This window comes from Sorex fumeus, unplaced genomic scaffold (genome assembly GCF_029834395.1).
Source record: "Sorex fumeus unplaced genomic scaffold, SorFum_2.1 ptg000044l, whole genome shotgun sequence".
Classification (NCBI taxonomy): Eukaryota; Metazoa; Chordata; class Mammalia; order Eulipotyphla; family Soricidae; genus Sorex; species Sorex fumeus.
The window spans coordinates 34999914-35021159 of NW_026606101.1; the positions used below are offsets into that span (position 1 = coordinate 34999914).

The 21246-nt window shown below is 39.5% G+C and overlaps 1 protein-coding gene across 1 annotated transcript in view; it reads right to left on the bottom strand.

Annotated features, from left to right (window-relative positions):
- KIF16B (kinesin family member 16B) overlaps positions 1–21246 on the bottom strand; it is a 327590-nt gene that overhangs the window by 153047 nt on the left and 153297 nt on the right. Inside the window, exons 13-15 of the mRNA XM_056122148.1 lie at positions 6668–6787; positions 5573–5624; positions 3269–3406 (exon numbers count right to left, since the gene is read on the bottom strand). Of these exons, the coding sequence (XP_055978123.1) occupies positions 3269–3406; positions 5573–5624; positions 6668–6787 (310 nt within the window). The remainder of the gene's footprint in view (positions 1–3268; positions 3407–5572; positions 5625–6667; positions 6788–21246) is intronic.

Sequence of the window (21246 nt, forward strand, 5' to 3'; positions counted from 1 at the left end):
AGAACCAGTAATATAGTACAGGGTTTAGGGCAAATACCTTGCATGCAGTTGGCCCAATTTGATCTCCAGTACCACATACTCCCTGAGTATCGCCAGGTGCAACACTAGAGATCCACAGCACTGCTAAGTTTGTCCTAAAGGGCTCTGAGCACCGCAGGTGGCCCATGTAATCCCAGCATAGCAAGGCCAGTAATACATCTTTGCCACTACATGAATGGATTCATCCTAATGAACATTCATTCATCCAAGGTCACCCACCTTCTTTGATCTCACTGCTGGAGTCTGTACTTACTATAAAACTGTGACCACCCTGATCTAACAAATCTTTTTTTTTCCTGTGATAGGTACCCTACAACTGACTTTAGAATAAGAAAGTCAACTTCTTTCTCTTCTTCCTTCTTTGTATAGATCAGTACAAAGGCCAATCAGCAGAGCTGAGCAAAGTAGGCATATAAGCAGGTGAAGAAGGTTTCTGCAAAAGAGTGTTGGCTGATGGTCCAACATGGAGTGTCATCACCTGTGCAGAAAGAGAAGGGTCCCCTGAATAATAAGGGAGCATAAAAACTATAATATTGCTCACATAGTGGATGCCAGGTTTCTTACCATAAGAAAAATAAATGACATGGGAATTGAGGGACATGGATCAAGCAGTAGAGTACATTCTATAAGGCAAGTAGGGTTTGAGTCCAAGTAATACATGGCTCCTGGAATGCTGCTATATGTAATCCCCTCAACAATGATAAAAAAAAAAAAAGAAGAAAAACAATATTCAGTACCCCACCCCCCAATAAAAGAGCTAAAAATAAGGGAGAAAAGCAGAATGATCCTAATGCGTTGGACTGGAATTAAAGATATTATGTGAACTTCTGGCTGTCAGTCTGGAAGGTAGTATAGACAATTCACTATAAAGAGATACAGAAATACAGCTGTAAAAGGTAAAGGTAAAGGCCCTCCCGTTGATCGTCGATTTGCTCAAGCGGGCCCAGTAACGTCTCCATTGGAGACTTTGTTGTTACTGTGTCTGGCATATCCAATACTCTCGGTAGCTTGCCGGGCTCTCCGAGAGGGGCGGAGGAATTGAACTCGGGTCGGCCATGTTGGCCACGTGTAAGGCGAACGCCCCACCCGCTGTGCTATCGCTCCAGCCGAAATACAGCTGTAAATGCTATATATACACACATATTTTCCCTAAATCTGTTGTCTGACAGGGCCTGGACCTGTGACAGTGTAATAGCAATGAGCACACCTAATGCCAGTATCTTGGTTTCTAACTCTCATTCTCCACTAAGAGACAAGAGTTCCTTGGAGAATGGGTAGATTGCAGGTAAAGTATAAGATGAGCCTAGCATATCTTTCTGTGTCACAACGTAAGGAAATGCTTACAGATACTGGAGGAAAAAGGAAGGAAGGAAGGAAGGAAGGAAGGAAGGGAGGGAGGGAGGGAGGGAGGGAGGGAGGGAGGGAGGGAGGGAGGACGAAAGAAAAAGGAATTTGACTGAAGGCACTCCCACTTGCCAAATTTGTGACAACTTAGGCCTCAAATGATAGAAATAGACTAAAACTTACTAAACAGCAAGTGATGTGATAGTTAACTTAGATTTTAAAATTAATTTTAAAAAAATTGCATGAATAAAAGTTAATTCTTATAGTACAAGTCAACAAATAAACACTGAAGGGAAAACACTGCCATCTGGTAATCATCAGAATAATCATTAAATCACACACCAAAAATAGCAGTGTGTTCTGAAACCAGTGAGTCAAAGTATAATAAAGAAAAATATACTGGAGGCAGTGAGACAAATCACAGAGGAACTAGAGCACATGCAAGGTGAGTTGGATCCCAGCATCACAGGCTTCCCTGCCCCAAGTTAGCACAGGGACAGCCCTGAGGGTCCCAGGCACCACTGGTTGTGGCTCTGAAGGCTCTCAAGTACCACTTAGGCACCCCCCTGCAACATATAAATAAAATTTAACAATGTTTAAGAATATTTATTGTACCACAGACATATAAAATGTTCATAATAGTCCCCAGAGTATAAAACATATGGATATTCCTTGAATTCTCTTTGTAACTGTTGTATATCACTGTCCTCCCTTTGTTCATCAATTTGCTCGAGCGGGCCCAGTAAAGTCTCCATTGTGAGACTTGTTGTTACTGTGTTTGGCATATTCAATACATCACGGGCAGCTTGCCAGGCTTTGCTGTGCGGGCTGGAGCGATAGCACAGCGGTAGGGCATTTGCCTTGCACACAGCCAACTTGGCCAACTGTTGTAATAAATAAAAATATTATTCAACAATTAAAAGTTCATTAAACTAAAAATATATTTTTTAATTTTAACACATAACTCTCAAAACACCTCAATAACCTTATAATTAAAAAAAGAATAAGAAAGAACAGAAATGGAAAAGGGAGTAACTTTGCAATGAAGATTCCTGACAAGTTCAATTTTAATCAACTGATCTGAGTGAACATCACCTGAGATGGAACAAGTAGGAACTGTATGACAAACATGAGAAAATACAGCATTATTTCTCTACTATTCCATCCAAAAGGCTAATTACTTGTCTAATCAGACAAAAGCATTAAATAATTCCTAGATACTTGAGAACATTCTATAATATCTACCTGAAGTTTTCAAAACTCCAAACTCATAAAAACCAAGGAAAAATTGAAGATGTATTCTAGACTAAAAAACTAGAGATATGACATATAAACATAAGACATAATGGCTGACTAAAGAGTGGATTCATATGTTGGGACAAATGGAAAAAATCTTAAAGGGAGTCTAAGAATTAGATGGCAGGAATTCATTAGTGTCCATTTCTGATTTGGGTTGTTCACATCATACTTGCAAATTTCTAGGAATATTAAAATTATTTCAAGAGGAAAAAACTTATGTTATATATTACATTATTCTAATTATGTGCATATTATTATAAAAATTCTTAATAATACAGGAATAAAATGTTAAAAGAAGCCCCAATGTTAAGATTTGCATTCAAAGAGTACATTTTAATCTAAAAAATAAAAATCCTTAATACCTTATTTCCCTAACAGCAATAATAGTTAAGATGACTATTTATATGGTCATGTTTAATTAAACAAAATAATATTATGTAGAAGTCCCTCAGCAAAACAGAATTTAAAAAAGCAAAATGAAGCAGAACACAATAGGACACTTAATTGTAAAGTGGACATGTTGTAACAATTCTGGTTTTATAGCAACAATATACACAAAGTATTCTGAAAACAAAAAACCAGATACCTTGATTTAGGTGTGTGGCCTCCGTGATCTGAACACCATTCACAGAGCACTGAGACCCACTCAAGGGGATCAGAGTCACAGTGCCCCCCGCATTCTCGAAGATGCAGTGCTCACTCTCCAAGTCCAAACCATGAAGAACTAAATTGTAAAAACAAAGAAAATGTTTTCTTAGGCATCTCCTACACTGATCCCCATCTTCACTCCTCTTCCTTTTCCATGTCTCTGTTGTGAAATGAACATGTATCTGTTTAGTGAGAAAATTGCTCTTTGGAGTTCATGGCATCACCAACCAGTAAGCCAAAGTATGATAAAGAAAAAAATACTGGAGTCAGTGAGACAAATCATAAAGCAATTAGGGCATCAACTGATAGAACTGATATATTCCTTGGATGTAACTCAGAGTACGAACAGCACCCGAATTAGGGAAAGAGTTCATATCATGTTCATTTATTTTGTCTTCAGAGGGAAAAATAAAATAGCTGTGTAACCAGTCATTGCTGTAAATCACTGATTCACTCTGAAAAGTTTTCCTCTACTAGACATTCGAAATTCACAACAAAAAGGAAAAATATAAAGGGCTTCATAGGTCAAGAACTCACTGTGACCTCCATACTTAAAGGTTCTGCATTTTGGAAGCAGAAGCAAAGGTGCTCCATAAAACCTTCCAAAAGCCGCCCAAAAAAGGTATGCACACAGTCACCACCTGTGCCCATGCTCAGGATAGCTGGGTTCCCACAAACCTCTTAGAGCTAAGTTGACCTAATCTCATATGACCATCATTAGTTACTCTTAATAAATGATCAGAATGGATATGAGCATCTATGTGAATAAATACAGCAACACAATTTTAAATCAGTTAATAGTCTGTTTCTTAGAAGTACAGATAAATAACTCCTATAATCCTCCAAACTTGCACTACTGTATTCTTTGAAGGGGGTGTGGGGGGGGGGGGAAGGAAGTGTGTTCTTCCTAGTCATCATAATTTATAACAACCCCAAAGAACAGAAGTCTAACATAATGATTAGAAGAAGAGGTCTGATATACACTTCCATTCAAAAACAACTGACCCTAAGGGCTTCTGGGAATGACTTTTCGGGTGACTTTTCAGCTTTTTCAGATTCATAAAATACAGTAAAGACATGTAAGAATATGCTAGGCTGGGTTTGATTAATAGCTTATACTTGGCAAGACTAAGTAAGTCGATCATAGCAATTCTAAAAGCAGCTGAGATTATAATTATTCCCTGGCCAATCTCCATCCTGATCCCACAAAAAGCAGACACACAAAACACCCCCCCCCATAATCACCACCATCAGGAATTCCTATATCATGCTTTTAAAACCTGGCTAGACTCAACCTATTCAGGGATTTGAAATCACTGATAATCTGTATACCTTATAGGAATGCTTGCCTTCATACTGTGTGTGCCTGTGTGCCTGTGTGCATGCGTGCTTGTGTGTGTGTGTGTAGCCTACATTCCACAGTCATCTTTGCAAAGGAAAATGTTCACATCTTTCCCAATACAGAACATTATATTCTTTATGCATGCCCACTGGCATATTTCAAACATTCATTATCCTACTGCAACAAAAGTAGGGTTATTTAAATAAATGCACTCTTAAAAGATGTTATAGGACATTGTACGTAGGGTAGAGGGAAAGGATTCACAGTTCCAGTTTATTACTTAAATTAATTTTTCTGTGTTATTTACTTGACTTCAAAGTTACAGAAATACATATACTGACATGTTTACTTAAAAGTGATTTTTTTGGGGGGAGGGCTACACAAAACTATTCTCAGGGGTTATTCCAAGAGAGGTATTTGGAGTTACTGGGGGTCAAATCTAGGATTCTTGCATACAAAATATGTACTCTAGCCTTTAAAACCATTTTTCCAGCTCTAAAATAACCTAGCCTAAAGTTAAAATATTTCTTACCTTTTATTTACTTATTTTTGGGAAGGAATCAAAGCTAATACTTGCCTTTCATACATAAAATGCAAGTACTCTACCACTGAACCAAAGTTCCAGCCCCTTGACATTAGTGTCTTTGGGGGACTGGAAAGATAGCACAATGATTATGACATTTGCCTTGCATGTGGCCAACCAGGGTTAATCCCCGGCACCCCATAATGTCCCTAAAGGCCTGCCATCTTGGTAATCCCTGAGCACCACTGGGTATGGCCAAGAAAAGGAAAGAAAAGAAAAGAAAGAAACATCTTTTAAAAATAACTATTTCAATGTCAAATTAGAAGTGATTCATCAAAGAAACTTTTTAAAAAATTATTGATCACTGATACTCATACCAATATCTTGTTCTGTTGAAGCATCTTCTCTACCAACGTATGTCTGACCTTCCTGAGAAGAAAAACCAAGAAAAAGTTATTAGTGAGAACAAGAGGAACGTGTCTTTCTCTACTTTCATTTAGGCATAAACAATCTGATGACCAATGAGCTGAGCAATATTATGAACAGGTCTTAGCAAGCTCCATTAGCAACACAGACACTATGTCGGGAATGACAGTAACATCCCAGAGGTCTACTGCTTGGACACAGAGAGCCTCCAACTATGGCCAGCAGTGAGAACTTGCCCACGACAGTAATATCGATAATGTTTCCTCCATCCTTTCTGGCCAGTCCCTCCTTTGGTAGCCAGGAGTTTTATGTGTCTAAAGATGCAATTTATGGAAACCCACAAAGCACAAATGCAATATCATTCTCAGTGACATCATGTTTCAGAGAGAAGATACTACAGTCAAGGTTACAAGGACAAACATAGATGCTGATTTTCAAATCTTGCTCTCTTGACATAAACAGCCTGTTTAGGAACAGACCTGATAATATATATGGGTGACACAACATTGTAATGATCCCAGGAGACTGGGAAACTATATAACAAATCTCAGTTCCATTTGCTTGTAACTTTTTTTCCTCAATATCTCTGCCTTTTGTTTGATTTTGGAGTCACCCCAAGTTATACTCAGGGCTTATTCCTACCTCAAAGCCCAAGGCTCACTCCTGCGCATTGAGCTAGGGGTTCAGAAGACCACATGAGTTGCCAGGGAGAAATCCAAGTTGGCTGTAAACCCAAACATGCTCCCCATTGTACTACTGCTCTTGCCCCTTTTTGCATTTTTTATCTTTACCTCCTCTCACTAATTCTACAAAACAGAAAGCAAAGGGAAGAGATGTTCATTTAGCACTGGAGCCATAAAAAACGGGAACTTGTAAAACCACAATATCCCAATGAATTGTTGAAAATGCCCAAAGCGTTCAGGATTTACTATATACTCTTTAATAAAAAGCTTCGTTCATAGACACAGAGTATTATAACACATCATGTTACTATCTAAAGGGAAAAATGAGACAAAACTAGCTTGCTTCACTTTAACAGTTCCTACCTTCAAGTGGTACAAGATGATTCCAGTACTAAGAAGGTCATCATCAATGCCAATCAAATGAGGCAGCTCAGAATCCAAAACAACTCCAATCCCTTCTTTCCTAAGGGCTAGAGTTTGTTCCTGAAATTGGGAGGACAAGAAAAAGAAAGAGTTAATCTTGGGAAACAAAACATCATATTAGGTATTGCTAATGTTTTTCTCAAAAAACAAAGCAAATTATGTACCTGAAATTGTGTGTAGAAGTCCTGACATATGATGGACAAGTAAATTTAGGGCAGATGAAAAGCTCATTATCAAATTAATAAACGTACTGTACTGCCTGAAATACATAACTTCTTTTTTTTTTTTTTTTGCTTTTTTTGGGTCACACCCGGTGATGCACAGGAGTTACTCCTGGTTCAGGCACTCAGGAATCACTCCTGGCGGTGCTCAGGGAACCATACAGAATGCTGGGAATTGAACCTGAGTCGGCCTACAAGGCAAACGCCCTACCCGCTGTGCTATTGCTCAAGCCCCTGAAATACATAACTTCTTGAAAACCAAGTTCAAACCTTGCCTTCCCTCAAGAAAGGTTCTATGACCACCTTATTGCAAAAAAATATTGTCACTAATAAAAATAAAAAAAACAAAATAAAATAAAATGGGGATAGGGATAAAGCTGAAAAAAACATATTGTCACCTCTTCAGAACCTTAATTTTACTTATGGATAGATGTTTCCTTTGTTGTTGGACTTTCCCTCCAATTAAAGTGATAATCGGTCCAAAGACAACACTTTGCTATGTATCAGCCATTCTCATACTGAACCTGTATCAGTGGCTTCTCCAATGCACAGATCACTCCCACCCAGCAACCATCACTACCCACCCTGGACCCACCACCCTTTGACTACCGCCCTGCATCTTCCTCTAGCTACCACAAATTTCTCTGCACCAGTTTAGAGAAAAACAGTTCCAAAGAGGTCACACTCCTCATGGTTCCCCAACTGCTCCCTTTGAAGCATTTCTGAGGATTTTTCTCCTTGATGCTCTGTAATCACAGGTGCCTACTCATGACCTCAGCCTTCTCTGACTATCCTGCAATCTATAAAATCTATAGGCTTGAACTCTCAAATCTCTGGCTCCAGAAATATTTTTCCCTTACATTTAATAATTCTATATACATACCCATCTACTTAAATATATCTGTGGGAATGCTGAATAAGCATGCAGACTTAATGCAACCCTTAAGAGAACAGGAGAAATTTACAGTGGGTTAAAGTTCTAGCCTTGCATTAGATCAAACTCCCTTTGATCTCTGACAACATATATGGTTTCCGAACCGCACCAGGTGTGATCTACAAACACAGAGCCAGGAGTAAGTCACGAGCACCTCCAGTTATGGCCCCAAAGTAAGCAAAACACAACCTTTGAAACTCCCTAATTCTCAAACCTACACACTCCGCTTTCTCAGCATATGCCAATCTTTCTTACAGTTATGTGGACAAATAAAATAAACAAAACTCCTTTCTTTTTCTTCACTCTACATATTTCGTGTTGGATGTGTTCCAAAACACATCCCAGTCTGACAGCATCAAACACTTGGAACACACTTCTTCCCAACACCAGCAAGGTTATCTTCCATCTGGATCACCACAATCACCATGCTACAAGTACTAATACCTATGCCATTACTCTGGGATCAGTTTTACTTGACAGTCAAAGGGATATCAAGGAAAGTTGCTCTTCTACTTGGGTTTTTCAGTACCTTCCCATTTCACTGAAATGAAAGTCAGAGTCCTTGTAATTTTATACACAGTTTTACAGGACTTTGTCTTCTGCTCAGCCCCTGCTCTCTTCTGCCACTCGTCTCCCTCCCTTACCTCTCTAGCAATCCAGAATTCCTTGTCTTTGGCTGCTGCCCTCAAACCTGCCAGCCTAAAACCAGGGGAATATTTCAGGGGGTAGAGTGCATACCTTGCGTATATGAGAACCCAAGTATGGACCTTAGCACCTCATGTCCCCACACAGCACCACTATCTATAGGCCCGGAGGCCCCAGCACCACTGAGGAAGCCTGGGTGGTCTTTAGCACTGCTATGCTGAGTCAGCACTGACCCAGTGGGCTGACTGAACTCTCCATCAGGGCTGGTTGAACATCACTGGGACTGAGTAATTATCTCCTTGAGCACTCTTGGGAGAAATAGATAGAAAAGCGGAAGCCATGCCAGTCAGTCGCCATCTTAGGACTTCCCTTATTGCTGTTTCATCATTTATAGTTGTTATTTCCTCTCTTGTTCTCTTTCCTCCTTTCCCCTAGTCAGGATTTTCTAACCTCTACAGTGCTGATACTAGGGATCAGATGATTCCTTAGTCAGAGTCAGCATTTTGTGCACTGTAGGATGTCTAGCAGCATCCCTGACCTCTACCTACCAGAAAGACCAGAAACAAATGGCTGCTTCCCCAACCTCTTGCGAACCAACAACCTCTCTAGGAACAAACATACCCCAGGGGCATGAGAGAGGGTGGAACAAAATCAGCTGAGAGTGAAAAGCTAGACCTGCCTTAGATTCGTATGTAATGTGCCCTCTACTTCCTCAGGTCTCTGTTCAAAATCTACCTTTGCCAACACCCCATACAAAATCATCACCAATCTCCTTTATCTGGTTTTGTTCTATTCTTAGCAAGGATCACTATATATGCTGCATACAAGTTTACTATCTCCTGAATAGAATGCAATCCAGTGCCAAATTCATGTTTACATGTAGAGACTCCTCAATCAATATTTATTAAATAAACCACAGCAGAGAGATACAAAGGTTTAGATAAATGTAAAGAGAAACAGTGGTAACACAAAGTCATTCAGATGAGACAGCAGGTTCCCTCTTCACATCAGGCCAAGAGAAGCCAAGATGAAAGACCTCTAAAATCAGTCTCTGATGAAAGCCCAAGGTGGAAGAAAGACACTTTCAAGAAGATTGAAGGGGCTGGAGCAATAGTACAGCGGGTATGATTCCCTGCATCCTGTATGATCCACTGAGCACCACCAGGAGTAATTGCTGAGTGCAGAGCCAGGAGTAACCCCTGTGCATCACCAGATGTCACCTCCCCCCACCAAAAAAAGCAATAAAAACCCAGAAGATTGAAGATGAAAATCACAGTTTGGCCAGAGTCAATACAGTGGGAGGGAGCGTGCCTTACATGTGGCAGAAGTGGGCACTAGTACAGCGGGTAAGGCACTTGCCTTCCTGATCTGGGTTCGATCCCCAGTATCCCAAATGGTCCCCTGAGTACCTCCAGGACTGATCTATGAGTGCAAAGCCAGGAACAAGCCCTAAGTACCACCAGTGTGGCCCCACTACAAACAAAAAGCCAGTGTGGCTATACTCTCATTTATACCCAAGATCATAACTAGTACTTCTGAGAATTAAAATATCAAGGTGGCAAGAGGGGAAGAGAAAGCACCAAGTTACTGAGGTTCCTACAATGAGAACAAATCCGTGAACATCTTCCAGGGCACAGTTCCGAGACTCCAACATCCAGCCTATCTCAAACGTATCAGAAGCACACACATTTCAGAAATGGATAAAAGTAGCTGTGCTATTTACATATAAAAATTTAAATTTAAGTGTAAATATAAAATATTTAAATATAAAAATCATGTACGAAGTCCACCATTCTCTAAGTGAAAGATTCAGAACCTCACAACCACACAGACAAGGGAGTTAAGAAAATATGGGGAGACATGATACAGGGGGTCGGACGATCCACAATTGTTTATCTGCAGACATTTGGGTCTCAAATGCATGGGGGCTGTAAGAAGGTGAACTGGCATGAAAACAGAATGAAGCGACAAAGAAATAAATAAATAAACCTCATAAAAATCACCACTTGAAAGAAAGCAATTTAACCATTACAAATAAATAAAATGATCTATGTACAACTGAAATTCAAAAGGGGTAAATGAAGCGTATCATTGTACTTCAATTATTCTTTGCATCTGTCAAGATCCCTTTCCTGGGCTCAGACCCTCAGCCTTCCAGGTCTGATTTACTACATTAATCCCCTCACAAATCTCAGGAGAAATGAGAATTTTAAATAAACCAAATATCCCCTACTTGTACCACTCAGATATCGATTTTAGCCATGATTTTTCTCCTCCCCGTAGAATCCAAGCAGAGGTAGGAAAGATGTGCTGCGCTTTGTTTTGCTTTCGGAGATATAGATTCCAGTGGAGAATTTAATCACAATGCTCCATTTCATAGAACAGTGAACTCAACGGAAGGTATGGGGCCTCTGATCTGTTGCAGTACTGCACAAACTGAGCGAGCAGCCTCCTGGCAGAGAGTTCCAGGCATCTCAGTTCATGTCAAAAGAAAAGTGACTGTTCTCTTAGGAGACGTATTTATTTTCTTTCTACATAAAAGAAGGCAATAATTTCCCCCCCATCATGGCAGTATTTTAAACTCTTAATAGCTCCCACACTAACTAGAGATATTGTTTTGGACTACATCCCGGTTTAGTTTAATATTCTTTTTTATTTTAAGATGAAAAACTTTCTTTTATTCCTTCCTTGAAATAAGTTTCATGGATTTTTAAAATCATTTGAAATTCCTAACTTCAGAGCTGTTAGGGCAAAAATATTACTGTGCCCAACATCCACACGTGCGCACATATACACAAACATACGTTTTCATACACGTAAAATCTTAATAGGAGGGAGTTATTCAAAACTGGGAGTGGCAACAGATAAATTTATGTTTAGTGCTGCCCTAAAGCTCTATGACATTCAAGCTGCATTTGACTACATGATATAATAAAAGTGTCACCTCATGAAACTAAAAACTAGGGTTTAAATCACTGCTCAAGTGAAAAAGTAATTTCAGACAAAAATATCTATCACATATAAAATATTTATTGAGTGGCATCTACTGTTATACATAATTTATGAACCACTTCTTTGGCAAGATGCAATATTCAACACAGACGGAGGTGCCTCCCTCCTCCAACTCCAGCCATGCTCTGTCCCAAAGAAAAAGTATCATGAATATCTGCACATGTAGGTTATTGAAGCAAAGTTCTTGGCAGTCAATATCAGCACAAAAGGTCAACTATAACATGATTAAAAGTGCCAAAAAAATTTTATCAGTTCATTGTAAATATTTAAATGTTATGCACTCATAATTAATTATGTGCAAATAATATGTTCAATGTGTTTTTCTTCAACCTCTGAATTTAAAACACATGTACAGAGTCAAACCATTGCTTCTGGCACATTCCAGTCATCAGGTGAGCTGCAGAGAGAGATGCCAAAATATGAGGGGGAAAAGACCACCAGAAGATTTGGCTTACTTGGGGGCTGCCCATTCATTTATCTCATTGATGACGCTGATGATATTGAATGCCTCATTATCCTTCGTTTCTTAACTATTGGGACAACTCAACTTTCTGGAAAATAGTTACATGAAAACCAACACAAAGAATTTTCAGGAAGAAACTTTACACTCATAAGAAGTCTACCTGAGATCTTAAATAGAAAATATTTGACAATGTGCCTGTCCCATGTAAATTAGGAAGTTTTCTCACACTGAGTATGTTATGGTTTCTTTGGGCTTGTATGATGCACACAATAATTTCTTAATAAGTACTATCTGGAATAATTGACTTTAAGTGAGTTGCTTTTTTTTTCTTTTGGATAGTCAAGAATATAAGCCCATATTTAATTTTATTTTAGGCACTGTGGTTTACAATACTGTTAATGATAGGAATCTGTGTATAAAATATTCTAACACCACATCCTATCCCAGAAAGCCTGTTCTCATGCATCACTGTCCCAGTGTGCCCCTTCCCTTCATCCTATTTCCCCCACTTTGGTTCACCTCTAACACTCAGGGTCAACTTCCTACTGATGGCCAGTTCTCAGTCTTTGAGGCCCACATGGGTATGTGTCTGTGTGTATGTAAATTTATTTTATAGAGAATTATGTGTTTCATTAACTAGCAGAAATCTGTAGAATTGCCTCACACCATACTGTGAATTCACTTCTGCAAACTTGACTACAACACCTAGCAGAATAGGGAAATGCAGCAAAGGGCCTTACTGTGGGTGTGAGGCAGGAGGGAGGAAGGCAGGCAGACAGGGAGACCTTGTGAAAAATAAAACCATCCTCTACCAAAGCTAGTTTTTCATTTTTAAGAAGATCACGTGGTTTAATCTGAACAGAATCAAAAAATTAAGCATTTATTGAATTTCAAACAAATGATTCTTAACTACCAGAGATTTCTTAAAATAACCTTGCTAGTTCTGATATTATGAAGCATATTTAGAGATCAACAGCACTGTGAATCTTTTTCCCCAGAGGTGTCTTATTGGAAGCATAAATGCTCAAGTGTGTACATGTTTGAGAATACCCTTACACCTAAATCACATCATAGCTGTATCAAAGTGGGGCACACAGTGGATCATACGCCCCTTTCTTTGGGCATGAATACACTGTTTGAGAAATTAAATGGTGTTCTGAGGAAATATGAAGCTAGCCTGACTTTAAGTCTTTGGCTCATAATTGGTTTTTCTGCCTGAATGTTTGAAGAATATTTTTCCTTTATTCTTGCTAAGCAAGAGCTTAGATGGACTTTATTACTAAATGTTCGATATTCTAAATTTTCCTAGAACACAATACATTTTTCTAATTCAGAGACTCCATTCTTTTATTTTTCATTTCATGAAAGCTGCCATGCTTCATATTCTCTTTTCTTTTTCATTTATTGACTGTCAACTTCAGGGAAACCAATTATCTTTATATTACATTGTCCTTGTAATCTATATCTTTTAGCTTCTAGCTTCTGATTGCCTGAATATTCTGATCATTTTCCATTCATGTTCACTGAGATTACTAAGCTTGTATTGTTTAAGCCATTTGATTTCAATGGTATATATTCTTTCTGTAATCTCATTCTATTCTTTGGTCCTGCAATAGATGTTACTTTGAACCTCAAAATCTTTTTTTAAGTCTGAATTTTCCCTTTTTTCATCTCATTCAGTTTTTTCTTATCATGTTGCTCTGTTTACTGAAATCACATGTCTCATTAACCTGTTCCACAGAATGCAACTATTGTAAGAAATTCCCAACTATGCCTTAAGGAATGTTTTTTATCTAAATCTGGACCTTTTTTGCTTTGTTTCTTGTAAACTTTTTTCACCCTTCTGTTTGCCTATTCATCTGTACTTAATCTTACCTAACTTGCAGCTACCTCATAAAGTTCATCTATTTTATTTCTTCATCTTGTGTATGTTTTGGTATGTCTGTCCAGGAATTTTGATGCTTGAATATAAAATAAGTAACTCTTTGACTTTTGTGCTGCTTTCTCTATGACCCCTCTGGTTCACAGACTGAGTCATCAAGTCCTGTTCTCTTTTCTCTAATTATGTAGAAAGATAACAAAGTAGAGAGCTGGAAGAACTCAACTCTTCACCCTAAGGCTTTGTTTAAATCTTAGATATCTACTTTCTTTGAACAAACACTAAACACTCTATGCTGGACTCCTTCCTGACTACTTCTATTTCACTAGCCTTTCACCTACAGTATCAGACACTACATTTTGTTACCACCAAAAAGGTCAACTTGTTCCTCTTCTGATCTCAAGGTATTTGGATCTTTGTTTTTATTTGGAGAAAAGAGAATGGCCTCTCAAGCAGCACTCAAGGGGCATGGGGCCCATATCAGGTAATAGTTACCACCCCAGTTCCAAGATACACCTTGGGGTAGCAGTGCTAGAGGCGACAGGGTTAAACTAAGGTAGTACCTGCAGGCCCACATAGTACAAAGGACTGAACTTAGGTTGTGTCTACGCAAAGAGAGGGAACCTGCTACTGGTCCTGAAGATCATCTGTTTGGCCCTGGGATGGTTTTTAGAAAGGCAGCTGAAATAGAGAAGGGACCACCAAGTAAATGACGCTTAGAGGGCTTGCTCAGGATGGGAGATGTGTGCTGAAAGTAGACTATGGACCAAATGTGACGGCCACTTAGTACCCGTATTTGGAACCATAACACCCAAAACGAGAGAGGGAGAGAGTAAAAGGGAATGAGCCTGCCACAGAGGCAGCAGGAGTGGGAGGTGGGGGGGGGGGGGGGGTGACGGGAGAGATACTGGGGACACTGATGGTGGAGAATGGGTACTGGTGGAGGAATGGGTATTCGATTATTGTATGGCTAAAACATAATCATGAAAGTTTGTAAATCTGTATAAATAAATAGAATCCTCACTGAGGGCCAGAGTGATACTACAAAGGGTGCTTGTCTTGCACACAACCAACTTTGGTTGGATCCCAGATCCCTGGCATCCCATATGGTCCCTCAAGCATCCTAGAAGTAATTTCTGAGTGCAAAACAGGAGTAATCCCTAAGAATCACTGGTATGGCCCCCAAACAAATAAACAGAAATATAGAATCCTCACTGATTCTGCTTCCAAGGCATAGGCTTAAAAAATAAGAACCACCCCTTACAGCATGCAGCTAATGAACTGTTTATCTATTTCCTACAAATGAGTTCATGATGGCAGTTCTGCTGTGGGTTGGTGAGTTGTTTTGCTTTTTATTATTGTATCCTCATTTCTTGGAAATATGTGATGTCACATTTTAAGACACTGAAGTCAAGAATAGTCTCACCATTTTAAAAACGGGCTAGGGGCATACCTCTATAGAAGAATTTCTATAAAGGGAAAAAACATGGTCATACACATAGCAAAAGACTAGTTCAAATAAATCTTACACTCTATTCCAATCCTATTCCTATATTCCCTGGAACATTCCTATCACTCACCTAGTTCACTGTTTTCAGACTACTAAAGTTTATCAAAATTATTTATTAGCTTAGCTGGAGTGATAACACAGTGGGAGTGATAGCACAGCGGGTAAGGCATTTGCCTGCACGCAGCTGATCCGAGTTCAATTTTTCCATCCCTCTCGGAGAGCCCAACAAGCTACCGAGAGTATCCCGCCCATATGCCAAAGACAGTAACAAGTCTCGCAATGGAGACATCACTAGTACCCGCTCGAGCAAATCGACGAACAACGGGAGGACAGTGTTTCAGTGTTATTTATCAGCGTATTGTCTGATACTCCAGAAAGCAAAAATGAGAGTCCAGAACAACAACTGAGGTCCAGAAAAAGAAAAACTACTAAAGGGGCAGTAAAAGGCAAACCACTGACCTCGAGTGAAACTATTTGACTGCAGTTGGTGAAAGGGTAAGACTTTGTCTTGTCAGCAATGATTTAATGCTCCTCACTAAACAAAATCAACTCCTGAACTCAAAAGAAATCTTAAAATGGCTAAAACAAGTCAGAAACTTATAAAGGTGTGAAACTTATAAAATATAGAGGCTTGATTCTTAAATGCTATCTTCATAAATAATTTAACAAGTACACAAAACATCTGTACCAAGCATCGAAACGTTGGCATCAGGTTTGTATTTGTTCACATTATAAAATTTAAGTACAAATACAAAATTCTTGCTATCTCCATGACTTTGAAACAATCCATATCACAGTACCTATACTCAAAAGAAAAAATCTTCAGGAGAGACTGTGAATGACAACAGCAAAGACAGGAAGAATCTAGCACCTGCACCATGGTACTAACAAACCTAAATTCCCTTTTGCTATTTTCATATAATAGTATGAATATTGTTCTCTTAACAAATAGAAACTCTTAGGGCAGTTCAGTTCTCATGATCATTCCCATAGCAGAAACACATTCCTTATTTAAGATCCAAACAGCTAACTGTTGGCAATTCCAAGAAGATGCCATGTAGATCTTTCTGGTAAAACAGTCCTCTGCTGGCTAAGCAAGGCACGCAGATGTTGGTGCTTAAATTATACAAAACGCATAATACCAATTAAAGAAATTATGTGTAAAAATATGCAAGAGCAAATTTCCTCACATTAATACTTAACTAGATTTTTTGAATTTGAGATGGATCTTGTGATTGGAAGTACTTTAGCTTATTTGACCTAAATGGAAGCCCAAAGGGTTCTAGAGGGTTCACCAGAAGCCTCCACAAGGGCATTAGTAGATAGCATAAAATTTAACAAAATACAAAAAGGCAAGTAAGATGATATCATTTTAGTAACATGTTATATAACCCTGCCCCCGCGCCTGGCTGTTCTCGCTGGGGCCCCTTGGAGGGGAGCGGGTTGAGCTTTCCTCCCCGCCCCGACCAGGGCTCCGGCAGCCGAAGACCTCCAGGACCAGCCACCACCATGCTGAGACCACTCTCCACACACCTGAAGGTACCGGCAGAGGAACAAAGGCAAGCGGGTCCTGGGGCTGAGATCTCCAAGCCTACTCGGATCGGGGCTGAGCATCCTCCACCCAGATCCTCCGAATTCCAGTAGGCGGGGGTCACACCCACCAACTGGCCCCCGGCACCGTGTAATCCCATCAACGGCCAAGACCCAGAGACTATAAAACCCAGTTCCTGGACATCTTATTATCTCATTCCTACTTTGGACAAACTGTCAGGCTACCAAATGTAACCTGCCCACATGGCAGAGTCTGGCAAACTCCCCGTGGCGTACCCAATATGCCAAATACCAGTAACAATGATGGGTCTCATTCTCCTAAAGAGCCTTGAATATAGCACTTTCTTAAAAATCTCAGGGCTAGGATGAAGGAGACGTTACTGGGGCCTGCTCGAGGCAATCGACATTATATAGCCCAGAAAGTTGTAATTTGACAAGGGCCTTCCCATGGTCTTATAAAAGCCGGTTTCCTCTTGTTTCTTATTCACAAAAAAATTGGCACACTCATCTCCACCTCTCAACCTCTGCCTAAGTGATAAAGCCTGGCATATCCTTCAGATGACTTTTTCTATTGAATTTTCACCCATCCTTTACTTCCTGCTAGGAAATGTTTTGCGTCTACTTGATTCCATAACATGCTCTTCCTCTGTGCTCACCAGTTATCCACCTTAATCTCAGTCAAATAGAGAAAAGTGGCTTTTTTTTTTAAAATCTGTATACCACTTGTTTCTTCTGCTGCACCAGCAAATCACTGAAGGAGTTTTAAAAGTGCCATGGCTGAGTCATGCACCAGACCTATTAACTGAGCATCTCCCGAGCAGAGCCTGGGCACTCTTTTAATTGCCCAGGTAATTCACATCTAGAGTTGTACCGTGATTTTCTATAGCCCACAATAAACATCGACTTTGCTGAGTACATTTTAATGGTGTTCAGACAAGCAGCCCCTTTATCAACTCCAGTTATTTTATGCAATTCCTTCAACCAGTACATATTGAGTATCTTCTATTCACTGGACATTAATCTATGTTGGAAATATACCAGGGAATAAAGAAGATACTCTCTACATACTATAAATATTTATCTCTACATTATCTCTACACTTCTGTTACATGTAAAAATATCCAAGCAAGCCTCACTTTATTGTGCTTTACAGATACTACTTACCTGGGAGACCGGGAGACCTCCCTGGCAGTGCTTGAGGGCCCCAGGACCATTCCCAGCAATACTTGACTTTCTATACTAGTTCGAACATTTGGTGCTTGGCCCACAAATGCAATGCTGCTAGGGCCCAGTGCTGCTGTGGGCCACAGGGATCACATCTCGTGGTGCTCAGGGAACCATGTGGTGCCATGGATGGAACTCGAACACGAAAGTCCTCCACAAAATATGCATTTTCTAGAAATTTAAGTTTGTAGCAATAACAGATAAGGCAAATCTATGGGTACAATTTTTCCCACAGTGTCGCTTGCACACATTGATTTCACATTTAAGTAAGGTAGAAGCATTCTCTTAGACATTATGCTAGTAAAAACTGACTTGACTTCAACAAAATACAAATAAAATCATATAGGCTTTTTATTTGGGGAGGGGGCTTGGCAAAGGGCTGGGACCCCACTTGGTAATGCTCAGGGCTTACTCCTTGCTCTGGACTCAGGAATCAAGTTTGAAGGGGCTTGGGGACTATATGGGATGCTGGGATTAAACCCTGGCTGTGTGCATGTAAAGCAAGTGCCCCACCTCTGTGCCGAAATTATATATACTTTAGGAAACCAAAAGGTTCATATGTATAACTCACTTTATTTAAAACAATATTTGCTTTATTGTGGAGTTTAAGAATCAAACCCACAAGATCTTCAAAGTATGCCTCTGTCTGTAGCATATAAGAATATATAGATAAACCAATCTTTAGATTTATCTATATAAATTATGAATGTAGTAGATAGCAGCTATTATCACTAATTGATATATCTTGCCATCCTTGTTAGCATAAATCATAAGAATTATTTTTTATAAGTCTGAAGTTCACGACTTCCATCTACTATTTACTGACAAAGTTTCAAGGTTCTGACACAGTTATTCCAAATGATATTTAACCCCCTATAATTTTGAGAAATCTGCATATATTTTCAGAGTCAACAAAATTCAACTCCATGGTTAAAACTGGAGTAAAAACATGGGTAAAAATGGGCTAGTCATAAGTTCAATGTCCTTCCTCCTGAGTCCCATTTAATAACTCATAGTAGTATGCCAATAAAATGCAATGCCTCTGAAAAATAATGGGCATGTATCAAGAGAGTTTAATTTCAAAGATCCAAAGCCCACTGTGGCTGGAGGGGCAATCAAGCGAGACATGGTGATAGTTCCAGAAAGACTTTTTATTTTATCCTCACTGAAAATCACTTTAATTTTACTTTGGGTAACATGATTTACAACAGTGTAAATTTTTACAGTTGTAATGGACACACACATTGTAATTCACCATTATTGTCCTAATGGTAACAGGTCAACAGAGTGGAAAAGGGTGGACTTAAGTCCTCCAGGCAACCATGCTGTCTGCAGTCACAAGAAATTGTCTTCATGGACAGGGTGAATAGGGAAGTGCCTTTGAGGAAAAGGGGGGTTTCAGACTGGTACACACCATAGTGATTAGTGAATTCCTTTTGAGTCAAGTCCCCTGTGATGCCTTCCATCTTTTCTACAGATTTTCTAAGGGTTCAACTTCTACTGGGCTTTTGGGAAAAGGATAAGGTAAGGACAACTGTCTCTAACTGTCTCTAAATTAAGAATTTGCCTCTTAATTTCTTTCAGACTATTTTCAAGAGAAAATAAAAAGAGTAAGAAAGAAAGGAGGAGGGGACATTTCAGGCTTCTCACAATTTCTCTCTGGAAGGTACATACTCCAAGCATACAAATGAGTCACTGATGTTTCTGTTCTCAGTATACAGTTAACTTGGGGGAAAAGAAGGGAAGGCCACCATAGAAGGCTGTGACTTAGTTACAATTAACAACTACATAGAGTATTTCTAGGAACTCAAGCAGTTAATACTTCCCAATGGTTTGACACTTAATGTCTGTCCTTTTGAGAAGTCACTTCATTTATACAACACTTTATAGGAAAACCAATCCCAAAAGACCAGCTCCGTCTTAGCCAATCAATTAAGCTGGAATATAAATGTGTCTTGATTGTAAAAATTCTCTTATGGTCAACAATATTTCACACAAGTATTCCTGTAAGTGATACATTACATTTGGAAATAGTATTAATATACCTTTAGCAAGATAAATGCTCAGTAAATCAAAAGGATGCACTCAGATTATTCCAGAGTAAGTTTTTCAAATGCCAAAATATAATTGTGAATGCTGACTGCACATAACCCAGCTTATTAAAATTGAAATATAATCTATTTTAAAAACAGAAATTACATTTGGAAGCTATTTACAAGTAAACCATTTGAGGCAAAGTTTAGAGAACTATCCAAGGAAATGTGAAATTCAAGATAAAAAAAATTATATTTCTTGATCTGGCAAATAAAATAAAACAGATACATGGAACACTTCCCAATCCTATACTTCAATTAATTTTGCTATTAAGTGTAGTCCAGAGTTGCATGTCCTTCTCTCCTGGAAGGGAGCATAACATGACACTCACCATAAACATGTTGCTGGACCCCACGCCAGTCTGTTTCATTCAGGGAACCCCAGAGTGGGGGTGGGCGAAACTCCTCCCCACCCCAAGGGACCCAGCCCCAACAGCCAAAAACCTCCAGAACTCAACCGCCACCATGCAATCTATACATTCAACCAAGCCTCACCCATGAGTGAACCTATTCCTGGACACATCATACAACACACCCTACCCATACTTCAAGAGTACCACACCACATCTGATGGCATTCAAAGGAGGAGGCAACCAATCTTAAAGGGAAATACAATTTTTACTGTTACTGTCACTGTCCTTCCATTGTTCATCAATTTGCTGGAGCGGACCCAGTAATGTCTCCATTATGAGACTTGTTACTGTGTTTGGCATATCTAATATGTCGCGGGTAGCTTGCCAGGCTTTTGCCGTGCTGGTGATAAACTCTTGGTAGCTTGCCCGGCTCTCCAAGAGGGGCGGAGGAATCAAACCTGGGTTGTCCAGGTCGGCCCCTTGAAAGACAAACTCTCTACCCCTCTACCCGCTGTGCTATTGCGCCAGCCCATATTTTTTACATATGTATACACACACACACACACATACACACACACAAGGCTCAACCTTTAACAACATGTTAGTGATCTCTTATAGAAGGGTTTAATGGCCC